This window comes from Apus apus, chromosome 3 (genome assembly GCF_020740795.1).
Source record: "Apus apus isolate bApuApu2 chromosome 3, bApuApu2.pri.cur, whole genome shotgun sequence".
Lineage (NCBI taxonomy): Eukaryota > Metazoa > Chordata > Aves > Apodiformes > Apodidae > Apus > Apus apus.
In genome coordinates this window covers 103,333,975-103,346,189 of record NC_067284.1, presented here as the reverse complement: position 1 = coordinate 103,346,189, position 12,215 = coordinate 103,333,975, and the positions used below count along the sequence as shown (strand labels likewise).

Here is a 12,215-nt window from a genome sequence, read left to right as displayed (position 1 = left end):
CCCTGGGGAGACGACAAATCCTGGGAACAGTTTCTAAGGCAGTGAAGGACGGGAGAATAATTGCTTTCACCAGGGAGGTTGTACCTGGCTGAGCTGGACAGCTTCTGCGGTGAGGTGATGGCCTGGCAAGGGAGGGGAGTGTGGTGGGCATGGTCATCTACCCAAACCTCAGGAAGGGTTTTAACATTGTGTCGCATAGGATCCTCCCTGAGCAGCTGTGAAGGTGTGGGCTGGAAGAGCAGACAGTGAGGTTCTGTGTGGCCAGGCCCAGAGCCTGGTGGTCAGTGGTGCAAAGTCTCATTGGAGGCCAGTAATTACTGGGATACCCCAGGGGTCAATACTGGGCCTGGTTCAACTCAACATCTTAATGAATCACCTGGAGGACTGGGCTGAGCATCCCCTCAGCACATTTGCTGGTGACACTGAGCTGCAAGGTGACACCTCCGCAGTGCAGAGGGACCCGGACAGGTTAGAGAAATAAACTGGAGGAAACTGGTGAAGTTCAGTGAGGGGAAGTCTTGCCCCTGAGGAGGGAACAGCCCTGTAGCATCAGTACATACTGGCAGCCACCTAGTTGGAAAGCATCTCTGCAGAAAAGGCCCTAGGGTCCAGGTGGGTACTGAGGTTACTATGACCCAGTGATGGAGTATTGCTAGGAGGTGGAGGGAGGGGGTGTTTCCCTCTGCTCGGTGCTGGTGAGGCCAAACCTGAGTCCAGTGCTGGGGTCTCCAGTACAGGGGACTTAGACAGACTAGGGAGAGCCTAGCAAGGGGCCACCAAGATGCTGAGGGACTGGAGCATCTGCTGTGGGGAGAAGTCGAGTGAGCTAGGACTGGAGCAGACGAGGGCTCTGGGGGGGAATCCATGTCTGGGCATGCCAGGAGGACAGAATCAGGAGAATGGAGCTCTTCCCAGTGTGCCCAGTGCCAGGACCAGAGCCCATGGGCACACACCAGACCCCGGGAGGGTCCCTCTGGACACAGGGACACGCTCCTCGGCACGGGCTGCCCAGGGCGGAGGGGATGCCCGGGGGAGCCCTGCGGGAGCAGTGCCAGGAGGGGACCCGGCTGTCCCTTTTGGGCTGCGGGGTGCTCCCCCCCGTCCTCTCCTGGTGCCCCACGGTCCCCCCGCCCGGGACACGCGTGGGGCGGGGCCGGGGCGGGGCCGGTCCCGGCAGCCCCCGCGGCCCGTCCCGCCCGTCCCGGCGCGGGGAGATGGCGGCGGCGGGAGCGGAGGAGCGGTGGGGCGCGGCGGGTCCCGAGCGTGGCCCCGGCCCGCTGGGCTCGCTGCTGAGCCGGCTGCCGCTGGCCCCGGCCCCGCGGCGACGGACCGCCAGCCAGTGCAAACCGGAGCCGCCGCTGCTGCGGACCAGCAAACGGACCATCTACACGGCCGGGCGGCCGCCCTGGTACAGCGAGACCGGAGCGCCTGTGGACGAGGCCTTCGTCATCGGTGAGCGGCGGGGCGGGCACCGGGACCGGCAGCGGGAGGGATGGGAGCGGGGGTGGGACCGGGCCGAGGAGGGATGGAGCCGCGAGGGGGAATGGGCAGGCGAAGGGGTGGAGCTGGGACCGGGACCGGGCAGGCGAAGGGATGGAGCTGATACTGGAGGGCTGGGCTGGAGCCGGGGAAATGATGGGACTGAGGCCAGAGCAGGGACCAAAATGGAACCGAAGCTCAGGAAGTGATGGAGCTGGGACTGGGACCAGGGACGGGCCTAGGGAAGGAGGGGAGCTGGGGCCAGAGGTGATCCTGGGGAAATCATGGAGCTGGGCCTCGAGTCACAGCTGGGGAAGTGGTGGGACTGAGGCTAGGGCTGGAACTGGGATGCAACCAGAGAAATGATGGAGCTGGGATGGGAGCTGTGCTGTGGCCACGCTGGTGCTACCCCATGCTGGTCCCCAGGCCTGTGTGGTGGCAGCGCCTCGGGCAAGACGACAGTGGCAACACGGATCATTGAGGCGCTGGATGTGCCCTGGGTGGTGCTGCTCTCCATGGACTCCTTCTACAAGGTGAGGGTCCAGGGGTGCCGGTGTGGTGCTGAGCAGCGCCAGTGCCCATGGCCGGGGGGGGGCAGCACGGTGCTGAGCGGTGCTGGCACCTACAGGTGCTGGACGAGGGGCAGCAGGCGCTGGCAGCCCGCAGTGACTACAACTTTGACCACCCTGATGCCTTCGACTTCGAGCTGCTCGTCAGCGTCCTCCGCAAGCTGAAGAAGGGCAAGAGCGTGAAGGTGCCGGTGTACGACTTCACCACGCACAGCCGCCGCCGCGAGTGGGTGGGTGCCATGCGGGGGAGCCCTCGGGATGGGGGGACACCCGTGGGGCAGGGGTAGGGAGGATGGGCGCACGGAGTGCAAAGAGAGGGAGGGGCTGGGGACCATCAGGTGTGCGGGGTTCTCTTGAGGGTTTGGGAGTGTAGGGGCAGAGGGGAAGCATGGAGACACGGAGCTGAAGGTGGGAACAGGGACAGTGCAAAGCTCAGGGAGAGCTGTGGTGCCTGGGGGAGGACAGGGCTGGGGAAAGTCATAGAATCATTTGGGTTGGAAAAGATCATCAAATCCAGCCATCAGCTCAACACCACCATGCCCACTCGAGCACATCCTGAAGTGCTACTTCTACGTGTTTTTTGAACACTTTCAGGGATGGTGACTCCACCACTGCCCTGGGCAGCCTGTGCCAGGGCCTGACCACTCAGTAAATAATTTTTTTTCCTAATATCCAATCCAAACCTCCCCTCCCCCATTTCCTCTTGTCCTGTCACCGATGATGTGAGAGAAAAGACCAGCCTCCTCCTCACTACAGCCTCCTTTCAGGCAGTTGCAGAGAGTGAGAAGGTATTTCCTCACACTCCTTTTCTCCAGGCTGAACACCCTCAGTTCCCTCAGCTGCTCCTCATCAGACTTGTGCTCCAGACCCTTCTCCGGTTCTGTTGCCCTTCTCTGGACATGCTCCAGCCTCTCCATGTCTTTCTAGTCACAAGGGACCCAAAACTGCACACATTAAAGGCTCTGGGCAGAGGTTTGGGGCTCTGGAGCCAGCCTCTGGGTTCTGGGTCAGAGCTGGGGTGTTGAGTGCAGGGCTGAGCAAAAGGGCCCGTGAAGGCTGGGAGCTGTGGGGTGGTGATGGGAAGCACTGTGGGTCAGGATGCTGTCTGTGCTGAGTGCTGTGGGACGGGATGAATCCGGCTCTTCTCTTCCCACAGAAAACAGTGTATGGGGCCAACGTCATTGTCTTTGAAGGGATCCTGGCCTTTGCCAACAAGGAGCTGCTGAAGGTATCGCTGCTTGCTGCGGCTGGTGGCCCCTCCTGGTGTGGGAGATGCAGGGTGGTGGGATGGGTGCTGGAGCCTTGGTGCTCCTGTGTCAGAGATTACAGGAGAGGCAGCCCTGGATGTCATCTCTGGGGTCCAACTTGGCAGGGCCGTGGGCAAGGGGAATGTGGCAGGTGATGGGGGGCTGCACAGGCGGTGCTCACCCCTCCCAGTTTTCCAGCTCCTGGACATGAAAGTGTTTGTGGACACGGACTCTGACATCAGGCTGGTGCGGCGGCTGCAACGTGACATCATGGAGCGCGGCCGTGACATCGTGGGCGTCATCAAGCAGTACAACAAGTTTGTGAAGCCGGCCTTCGAGCAGTACATCGAGCCCACCGTGCAGGTGGCTGACATCGTGGTGCCCAGGGGTGAGACTGCACTGGATTTGCCAGCTCCAACCCCCCTCCGTGGTGTCCTGGGGTGGGTTTGCTCACTGCACATCTGACCTGGCTTCTCTGCTCTCTGGTCAGGTGGGGAAAACTTTGTGGCCCTGGACCTCATTGTGCAGCACGTGCACAGCCAGCTGGAGAAGGTGAGGTGGGGGCAGTGGGTGCTGCTGGCACAGGCGAGGAGGAGGAGGGATGAGGCTGCGCACAGCCCTGTGCTCCCAGAGCACCCAGAGGCTCTCGGTGCCATCTCTCCCTTGGCAAAGGTCTCAGTGCAGCTCTGGGGGCAGATGGAGCTGCGACATGGGGGCTGTGTGGGTGGGTCTGGGGGCAGCACCATGGCAACCTGCCCTTGCCCCTGGCTGTGCCCAGCGGTGTTTTTCCTGCGTGGTTCTGCCCTGGGAGAAGGGGCAGGAGCTGCCCCATGGGGGCTGTGCAGGGCTGGCACAGTGACTGTGTGTCCTTTCTTCCCCTTTTGCCCTGCTGGATGATGCCGCTCTGCCTCCCAGCGCGAGATCACTGTCAGGTACGTGGGGCCCTGCTGCTGCCTCTCCTCTGTCCCTGCTGGGCATGGCTTTGCTGTGGTGCCTGAGCCCAGCTGCTCCTCCCTGATGTCTGGGGGCAGCTCCTTGGGGCTTGTCTCGCCGTGGCTGAGGGCTCCTGTGTGACATGTCCCCAGCAGCCGTGCTTGGCTTGTGTCACCATCTCCCCCATTGCCCCCAGCCCATTCTGGAGCATGGTTCTGCCCTGAGCACCGGACTACCCCGGGTTGCTCCTGTCTGTGGGATAAGTGCCCTGCACAATCCCTGTTCTCTGGGACTTCATGGGGTCAGCCTCAGGGACAGTCCCAGACCCCAGGTCACCCGGGCAGCCCCATCCTGGGAAACGTCATGCGGTCCTGCCTGTGTGGAGGCTGCAGCAGTGGCATCTGTGCTGCGGGAGGTTTGTCCCGGTTTCCCGGCTTTGCATCACTTGGGACTTTCCAAGGGATCAGGGCAGGAGAGCTGAGCCAGGGACCATGTCCCACTCTAGGGGGTTCCAGCACCAGGGGTTTTGTGTGCACAGCTCTGATCTCTGTGTCCTCACTGCAGGGCAGCCCTGGCCTCTGCCCACCAAGGGCAGCCACTGCCGAAGACGCTGAGCGTCCTGGAGAACACGCCGCAGGTGCGGGGCATGCACACCATCATCAGGTGAGATGGCTCTGCAGGACCCCCACTCACCCTTCTGCAGGGACACACTACGGAACCTGCTGAGAATTGTCCCTTCTTTGGGAGTCACAGAATCCCAAACTGATTTGGGTTGGAAGGGACCATAAAGCTCATCCAGTGCCAACCCCCTTCCATGGGCAGGGACACCTCTCACTAGACCAGTTGCTCCAAGCCCCATCCAACCTGGCCTTCAACTCTTCCAGGGATGGGGCAGCCACAGCTGCTCTGGACAGCCTGGGCCAGTGTCTCACCACCCTCACAGAAAATAATTTCTTCCTCAGATCTCATCTCAATCTCACCTCTTGCAGTTAGAAACCATTCTCCCTCGTTCCATCACTCTCTGCCCTTGTTAAAAGTCCCTCCCCAGCTTTCCTGTAGCTCCTTCAGGTCAGGGAAGGTGCTTTAAGGTCTCCCTGGAGCTTTTTCTTCTCCAGGCTGGACAATCCCAACTCTTCCAGCCTGTCTCCAGAGCAGAGCTGCTCCAGCCCTCAGATGTAGGTATGTTCTTAGAGCAGAACTGCTGAGCAGAGCTGGCTTTTACCAACACTTTTGTTGCAACAAGACCTCGGTGCATTTGCTCAGGGGTGACTTTTGAGCCGTGGTCAGGCTTCTGTTAGGCTGAGAAGACAGAGGTTAGTTCTGCCCTCGCTGGAGCATGGGCGCAGTGCTGGTGGCGTGGTTGCTGTGGCTGCAGAAGCTTTCGGGCTCTTTGTGCATTTTGTTTGCTGGGTTGTAGAACAGAAAGGGGATGCTGAGCCCAGCAGGGCCCTTCTGTGCCTGCTCACACTGGGGCTGTGTGGGGCTGGAGGGTGTAACCCATGGCCACCCCTGGGCTGGGGAGGTCCTCGTGGGAAGCATGGTATTCCTGCTCCTTCCTCCCCGTCGGAGTGCTGGCTCCAGTGGCAATTCACTGCAGTAGAAGGCTGGGTGATGATGTCCCTCAGCAGGTGATGATGTCCCTTGGTAGGTTATGTACTTTGGACAGACTCGTGCCAGCGTCTGAAGCCAAGGCTCTGGACCTGTGGTAGTTCTTCCTTTGGGTCTGGCTGAGGGGACTTCGGAGCAGTCTGAAGTGATTGCATCCCTCCAACATCTCCTTGCTTCAGTGCTCTGGCGGTGGCTTCTTTGTGACCTGAGCTGGTTTCTTTGGCTCTGTGTGCTCTGTGCTAGATGGTGATGGAAGGAGATCCGGGAACTGCCCCTGCAGGGACAGGATGTGGTTTGCTGGCAGAGGAGCAGTGTTCCCTAGCCCCAGTTCTGTGGGCAGGGATGAATGCCAGCCTTTGTGCAGCAGGATGCCTAGCCCTGCTCACCGGGTCCCACATGGACCTTGGACCTGTGGCTCCTCCTGCTCCCTTGGGAGAGCCAGCAGCACTGCACCGGTGTGTGCTGCTCTGGGACAGACATGAGCCTGGGCTGATCTTCGAGGAATGCCTAGGCCAGGTCTGACCCGGCCTTGTCCGGGAGGGATGGCACCGCAGGCACCGTTTCCTCTCTCATCTGCAGCAGCTCTTCCCATCTTCTTCCCTGATTTCCATGTCCTTTGGTGTTGCTGGGGATGGCCTGTTGTGCCCTCACCTTCATGCCATGAGCGCCTAAGAACCTTAATCTGCTTAGACTTAGGAGTTTGTTCTGCTGCCCTGGGGAGTGAGGGATCAACTGGTGCCGGCTGTGCCTGGAGCCTGGCAGAGCCGCGGGCGCCGAGTTGCTGCCGCCGGCGGCATGTGGCAGGGCTGGCAAGGTGGACTTTGCCCCTTCCAGATGATACATGAAAAATACCACATTTATGAGGGGTGTTGCCTAGGACTGTCAGCCACCCCCTCAAATCCTGCAGCAGCCCGGGAGGCTGGAGCAACAGTGTCGCCCTGTTCTCCAAGCTGAGGAGCTCCTCTGGTTATAAGTTCTGTGTTCAGCAGTGAGGCAGTGGTTGTGGCTGGTGTTTGTAGATGCTACTGGTGCCCGTGTGCTTCAGCACCATGTGGGATTGTTCCTGGTCCTCGTGCGTGATGCTCTGGCCTTCCTTCTGCTCCTGAGCTCTGCTCCCTGCTGCAAACACTCTCCCAGGCTCCCTGGAGCATCCCAGGCTGGCAGGGGATCAGACACGTGCCTTTTGCCAAACTTCCTGCGCCCCAGTGCCTGGAGTTCCTGTGTCTTGGCAAATCCCATCTCCCGTCTTTGCTCCAGCTGCCACGGTGCCATCAACCCCTTCTGCTGTGGCAGCCCCAGTGCTGTGCCAGTGCTCCTACCGGTGCTGCCTGTCAGGGGGCCTCGGGATGTCAAACCTGGTGTCCAGGGATGCACCAGAGAGCTGCAAGCCAGGATTCCCCGCCAGCCTCCCTCTTTCGGTCCTGCCTGTTGTGGTGTGGCTCCCTTGGAGCTAGCCTGTGCTTCCAGCTCACTGCTGCTGGCCAAGATGGTTCCTCTAGTGCTCAACACTGGCAACTCCTCTGTGCCACAGCTGGCTGTCCCCAGGTGCCCTCCCGGAGGGTTGTGCTGGGGCAGCAGATGAGCATCTCACCAGGTATGGTCGTGGTGAGTTCAGGGTTTGCATCTTGGGCAGAAAAGGCTTCCAGAGCAATTTTTTTTTTTTTTCTGTGGAGAAGCAAAAGCTGAAAAATAGTCCTGCATGAGAGTGGGGGAATTATTTTATTTGTGGTGAGGCTGAGAATAGGCTGTTTGATACAGGTATGGGTCATATCTTCCAACTTAATAAAACACTCCAGTATCGGGTCCCGGTTGCCAGAGCCAACAGGAGCATTTAGTGGCACATGTCAGCTCCTGAACGGTCCTTTCTGCCCCTCAACAGGCCTGGATCACCTCAGGCTCCCTCTACCGCAGCAGGACAGTGTTTCCATCCCACACACTTGTGGTGGGGCTCCAGGATGTCCCTGTGGGTGGCAGGGGCCACCTGCCTCTCTTCACGAGTTCTCTCTGGCCTAAGCCTCCAGACTTTGTGCCCTGGCTGGATGTGTTGCCTGTGCTGGAGCTGCCCCTGAGAAGCCCCTGGCTGGCTGGAGCTTCAGTGAGGTGAAGAGTGAGGCACTCTGGACATTGCCAGCCCCAGATAAGGTGGTTTGGACATGAAACCCTTTCCGTAGGTGAGAAGTTTCTTGGTTGCCTTCACCCCTGCACCACAAGGGAGGTCCTTGTGGTGTAGGGACCAAGGATGCTTCTCCGTCCCTGGGATGCCTTTTGGAGGCTGCAAACGAGCCTATATGGGAGCACCAAGGGACCCATCCCACCTGGGTCAGGGGCTGGCTGGGGTGGCCAACCATCCCTGTCCATGACCATCCTGGAGGTGGCAGGGCTGGTGTGGAGCTTGTTGGGGCAGCTGGGAGAGCATGTCCATGGAGGCAGGGCTGTTGCTGGTTTCCAAAGCGGCCGTGGGTGAATGTGTGGGTGAAACCCACTCGTGAGTGATTGTGTGCTGACAGCCCACACTGACTTGCTGTATGAGGGTACCTGTTCCTTCCAGACCCGAACTTATTTTCCCCCTTCTCTGGGAGGTGCTGTCCTCAGACATGTTGGACGTGGCCATGTCAGTCGGGTTTTCTGGTCACTGCAGATTGCTCAGAGTGAGCTGCCCAGGTCTGGCTGCAGAAACGCCTCTGGATTGTCACGAGTGATGATCCTTCTCCTGAGCACTGTTGGCTAGGCTGTCTGTCATGGGGAGACGTGAGAAGTGGCAGATGATGTCTTAAAATACCGAGTAAAAATACTCTGTATCCTTCTGCCTCTTCTGGACTGTGGCCAGTTCAACCTCTTCCATCTGGAGACTGGCAGATGTCTGCAGATTTCTTTTGTTCCTTGTGTTCACCAGAGAATGCCAGAGCTGCACACAGGCTGCAGTGGCCAGAGGAGAACACTGATTTCAGCCTCATCTTGGTGACCATGGTCCTTTGCCTCCATGGTCCATCTGCCCCAGTTAGGGTTCAGCTGGGAGCTTGTCCTTGATGCATTTCCGGTAAAATGGCACCTTGCAACCTGACTTCTGCCAAAGCAGTCACCAACTGTGAGTGGTATAGTGGGACAGTGAGGGGTGTTGCAGGACATTGATGGATTCTTTGTGGTCATGTTTCAAAAACAAGCACATCTGAGTCTCTTGTTGCTGAGTGACTTCTTGCTGTTGGTGGTTTCCCTCCAGGCACTTGACGTGGGCAGTGCTGGAGGATCTGGACTGCATAACGTGGGATGAGGATGGTACTGCCTATCCTTGGCGTTCCCTCGCTGTGTGAGCCCCGTGCCACAGCACACACAGGGTTTCCTGCAGCCATTTTTTGTGTGATGAACCAATGACACGTGTTTTATTCTCTTCTGTGTTTAGTTTGTTTCTTGCTGCCCTCAGCACTTCAGTGCTGTGGTGAGATCAGGCCGGTGTTTCACAACCTACCTAGTTCCTGACAGCAGTTTAACTTGGTACATAAACAGAAAGGGGCTGAGGGCATGTCAGATGTTTTCTCATTACCGGTGCCAGGGAACCTGGCAGCTTGTGGCCATGGTGTGCTGTGGTCTTCTGCACCTTGAGGTGCTCCGAGTGGGCTTTCCTGCCGTGCTGCTCTCCGTCCTGGCTGTGCAGAAGGCTCACCACTTGCTCCCTGACGTCTCTTGCCCTGAGAACCTATGGTGCTGCCCTACATTCTTCTGCTCCCATCCTGGCCTGCTCCTGGCTCTTTCCACATAGTCAGCAGTTAAGTCCTAAATCTCCAGCCCAGCAAATCCTCCAGCAGAGGCTGAGCAGCGATTAGAGCTGTGTTTGGAGTGGGTAATGCCATGTCTCCGTGCTTGCCTGCATCCCTGCTCAGGGTCAGGGTGTCCTTTCTAAACAGGACCCTCAGACTTCAGCAAGCCTTGAAACATTGATCAGTAATGGCCTTGGCTGATTGATTAGGAGCAGTGATCGGTAACCAGCTCCTCCACAGGAGCCCCCAGGTTCCCAGGGCTGCTCCATTTCTGCCAGCCTCCTCCACAGTGGCAGGCTGGAGCTGGCTCTGCCCTCATCTCACGCGCGTCCTCCCTTCACAGGAACAAGGACACGACCAGGGACGAGTTTATCTTCTACTCCAAGCGCCTGATGAGGCTGTTGATTGAACATGCCCTTTCCTTCCTGCCACTGAAGGTGAGCATCTGCTTCTAGTCCATGGTCACGTCCTCCCTCAGAGCCCCCAGCTGTGCAGCCCCCTGACTGTGTCCCCACTCCCTCCACTTTCTGCAGTCTGTCACTGTGGAGACGCCCCAGGGGACCATATATGAAGGGAAGCGGTTCCACAGGCAGAGGGTGAGACCTTGTCCCAGCCCCTTTCCACCCATCCTGGGTCAACGTGGGCTGTGAAGAGCCGGTGGCTCCTGGGGTCCATCTCGGTGTGGGTGGGCAGCTCAACAAGGCTGTCCCTGCTCTTGTGGTGCCAGAGCCTCAGGAGCTTCACTGGAGCAGCTGCTTCCCCTGTGCAGCACCAGGCGAACATGTTCCCATCCCTTCCCAGATCACTGGCGTGTCCATCCTGCGTGCAGGGGAGACAATGGAGCAGGCCCTGACTGCGGTCTGCAAGGACATCCGCCTGGGCAAGATCCTGATCCAGACCAACCACGACACAGGGGAGCCTGAGGTAAGGGTGGCTCCCACCCCAGCGCAGCCTCTGGCGCCGTGGGGTGGGTGAGGTGACCGCCTCTGTCTTCCCCAGCTCCACTACCTGCGCCTGCCCAAGGAGATCAGCGAGGACTATGTCATCCTGATGGACAGCACTGTGTCCACTGGTGCTGCTGCCATGATGGCCGTGCGCGTCCTGCTGGTGAGGGCTTGGGGTGGGGTTGGTGGGTGGGGGACTCTCATGGCTCTGGTGGCCGGGCTCTCAGGACTCTGTGCTGTGCCACAGGACCACGATGTCCAGGAGGACAGGATCTTCCTGCTGTCACTGCTGATGGCGGAGATGGGGGTGCACTCGGTGGCCTATGCCTTTCCCCGCGTCCGCATCATCACCACCGCTGTGGACAAGCGGATCAACGAGGAGTTCCACATCATCCCAGGCATCGGTGAGGGCGGGCATGGGTGTCTGTGCCCCATGGCCCCTCTCTCACCTGGTGCCCTGTGGCCACACTGAGGGGGTCCTGGGTGTGGGCATGGTAACAGGGCTGATGCTACCATCGCCTCACTCTCTTCCCTTGTTCTGCAGGGAACTTTGGGGACAGATACTTTGGCACTGATGGCCCCTCTGCCTGGTGTGAGAGCGACGGCATGGACTACTGAGCTGGCTGGCCACGGGACCACCAGCCAGGCTGGCTACAGGGCCAGGCCCCCTGCCTCTGCCCCCCGGAGGGGCTCCAAGCTGCCAGCCTGTGCCCACCCCTCCGCAGCACGGCTCCCTAGGATGAGCTCCTGTCTGCCAGCCCCGCCCCCTCCAGCCCTGCGGGGCTGATCCACTCCAAGAAGGATGAGGGAGGGATGGCATCTCCTGCAGTCTGGGGGCAGATGGTGTCCTCCTCCCCACCCTAGACCTGTCTCTGCACCTCCAGCACCTGGCCGTGCCTGCAGGGGGGAGTGGTGGTTCCCCTGCAGCACATGTCCTGAGGGGCTGGTTGCCCTCTCCTCCGGGGTGGGGATGGGGACAGGATCCAGTCCCTTGGAGGCTCCCCCCGAGCCACATCGGGGGGCAGGGCAGCTTTCCTTGCTGGAATCTCTATTTATTGTATTTATTTTGAGCAGCGGCCCCCTCCCTGGGCTCTCCCGCAGGCCTGGGTGGCTACTGAAAACCATCAGGGATTGGGGCTCTGCTCAAGGAGCCACTGTGTCCCCACCAATCCCACACTCCATCCCCTCCCTGCGCGGGGGGCAGGGCTGCCATCGTCCCTGAGTTTGATATTCAAACGCTCTTCGGGGGCTGCCACCGGGGACCCCACCCCCCCCGTCCTCCTTGGGGACCCCCCCTGTCCTCCCAGGGGACCCAACCCCCCGGCCCTACTGCTGCCCCCCTTGTTGCTCAGGTTCTTCTTTGAAGGGCAGCAGCGGCCGCGTCCCCTCAGAGGGCTCCAGAGAGGGGCCCGGGGGTCCCCCCTGCTGGCTCCCCGCTGCCCCGCCTGCCTTCGTTTTGTACCCCAATAAAGGAGCAGCGGGACCCTGGGCTGCCGCTGTGTGTGGGGATGGGCAGGGGACGCGGGGCTGGCGTCGTGGGCAGGGGGTGCTGAGGGGGTGTCGCCGCGTGCTGGGGGGCGCCGGGGTGTGGGGTGGGTGTTGCCGTCTATGGGGCTGTGTGATAGGGATGTCACCGCGTCGAGGGGGTGTGTGATGGGGAGGTCACGGTGTGCAGGGGGGGCT

The 12,215-nt window shown here is 60.1% G+C and overlaps 1 protein-coding gene across 1 annotated transcript; it reads left to right on the top strand.

The window, feature by feature from the left end:
* The first annotated feature begins 1,214 nt into the window (after nucleotides 1–1,214).
* On the top strand, nucleotides 1,215–12,004 carry LOC127383138 (uridine-cytidine kinase-like 1). Its single transcript, XM_051615592.1, has 14 exons — nucleotides 1,215–1,452; nucleotides 1,906–2,012; nucleotides 2,108–2,278; nucleotides 3,205–3,276; nucleotides 3,494–3,683; nucleotides 3,786–3,847; nucleotides 4,211–4,227; nucleotides 4,793–4,891; nucleotides 9,932–10,025; nucleotides 10,122–10,184; nucleotides 10,390–10,512; nucleotides 10,588–10,695; nucleotides 10,780–10,936; nucleotides 11,077–12,004. Exons 1-14 carry the CDS (start codon nucleotides 1,215–1,217, stop codon nucleotides 11,148–11,150), a joined length of 1,575 nt encoding a protein of 524 aa, XP_051471552.1. The 3' UTR covers nucleotides 11,151–12,004.
* Nucleotides 12,005–12,215: the final 211 nt, after the last annotated feature.

What these genes read in the sequence shown, in the direction of transcription:
- LOC127383138 (XM_051615592.1), top strand. Translation starts at nt 1,215, where the DNA reads ATGGCGGCGGCGGGAGCGGAGGAGCGGTGGGGCGCGGCGGGTCCCGAG. An exon ending in ACAGCCGCCGCCGCGAGTGG is followed by an intron (nt 2,279 to 3,204) that starts GTGGGTGCCATG and finishes CTCTTCCCACAG; the next exon opens with AAAACAGTGTATGGGGCCAA. An exon ending in GGCATGCACACCATCATCAG is followed by an intron (nt 4,892 to 9,931) that starts GTGAGATGGCTC and finishes CTCCCTTCACAG; the next exon opens with GAACAAGGACACGACCAGGG.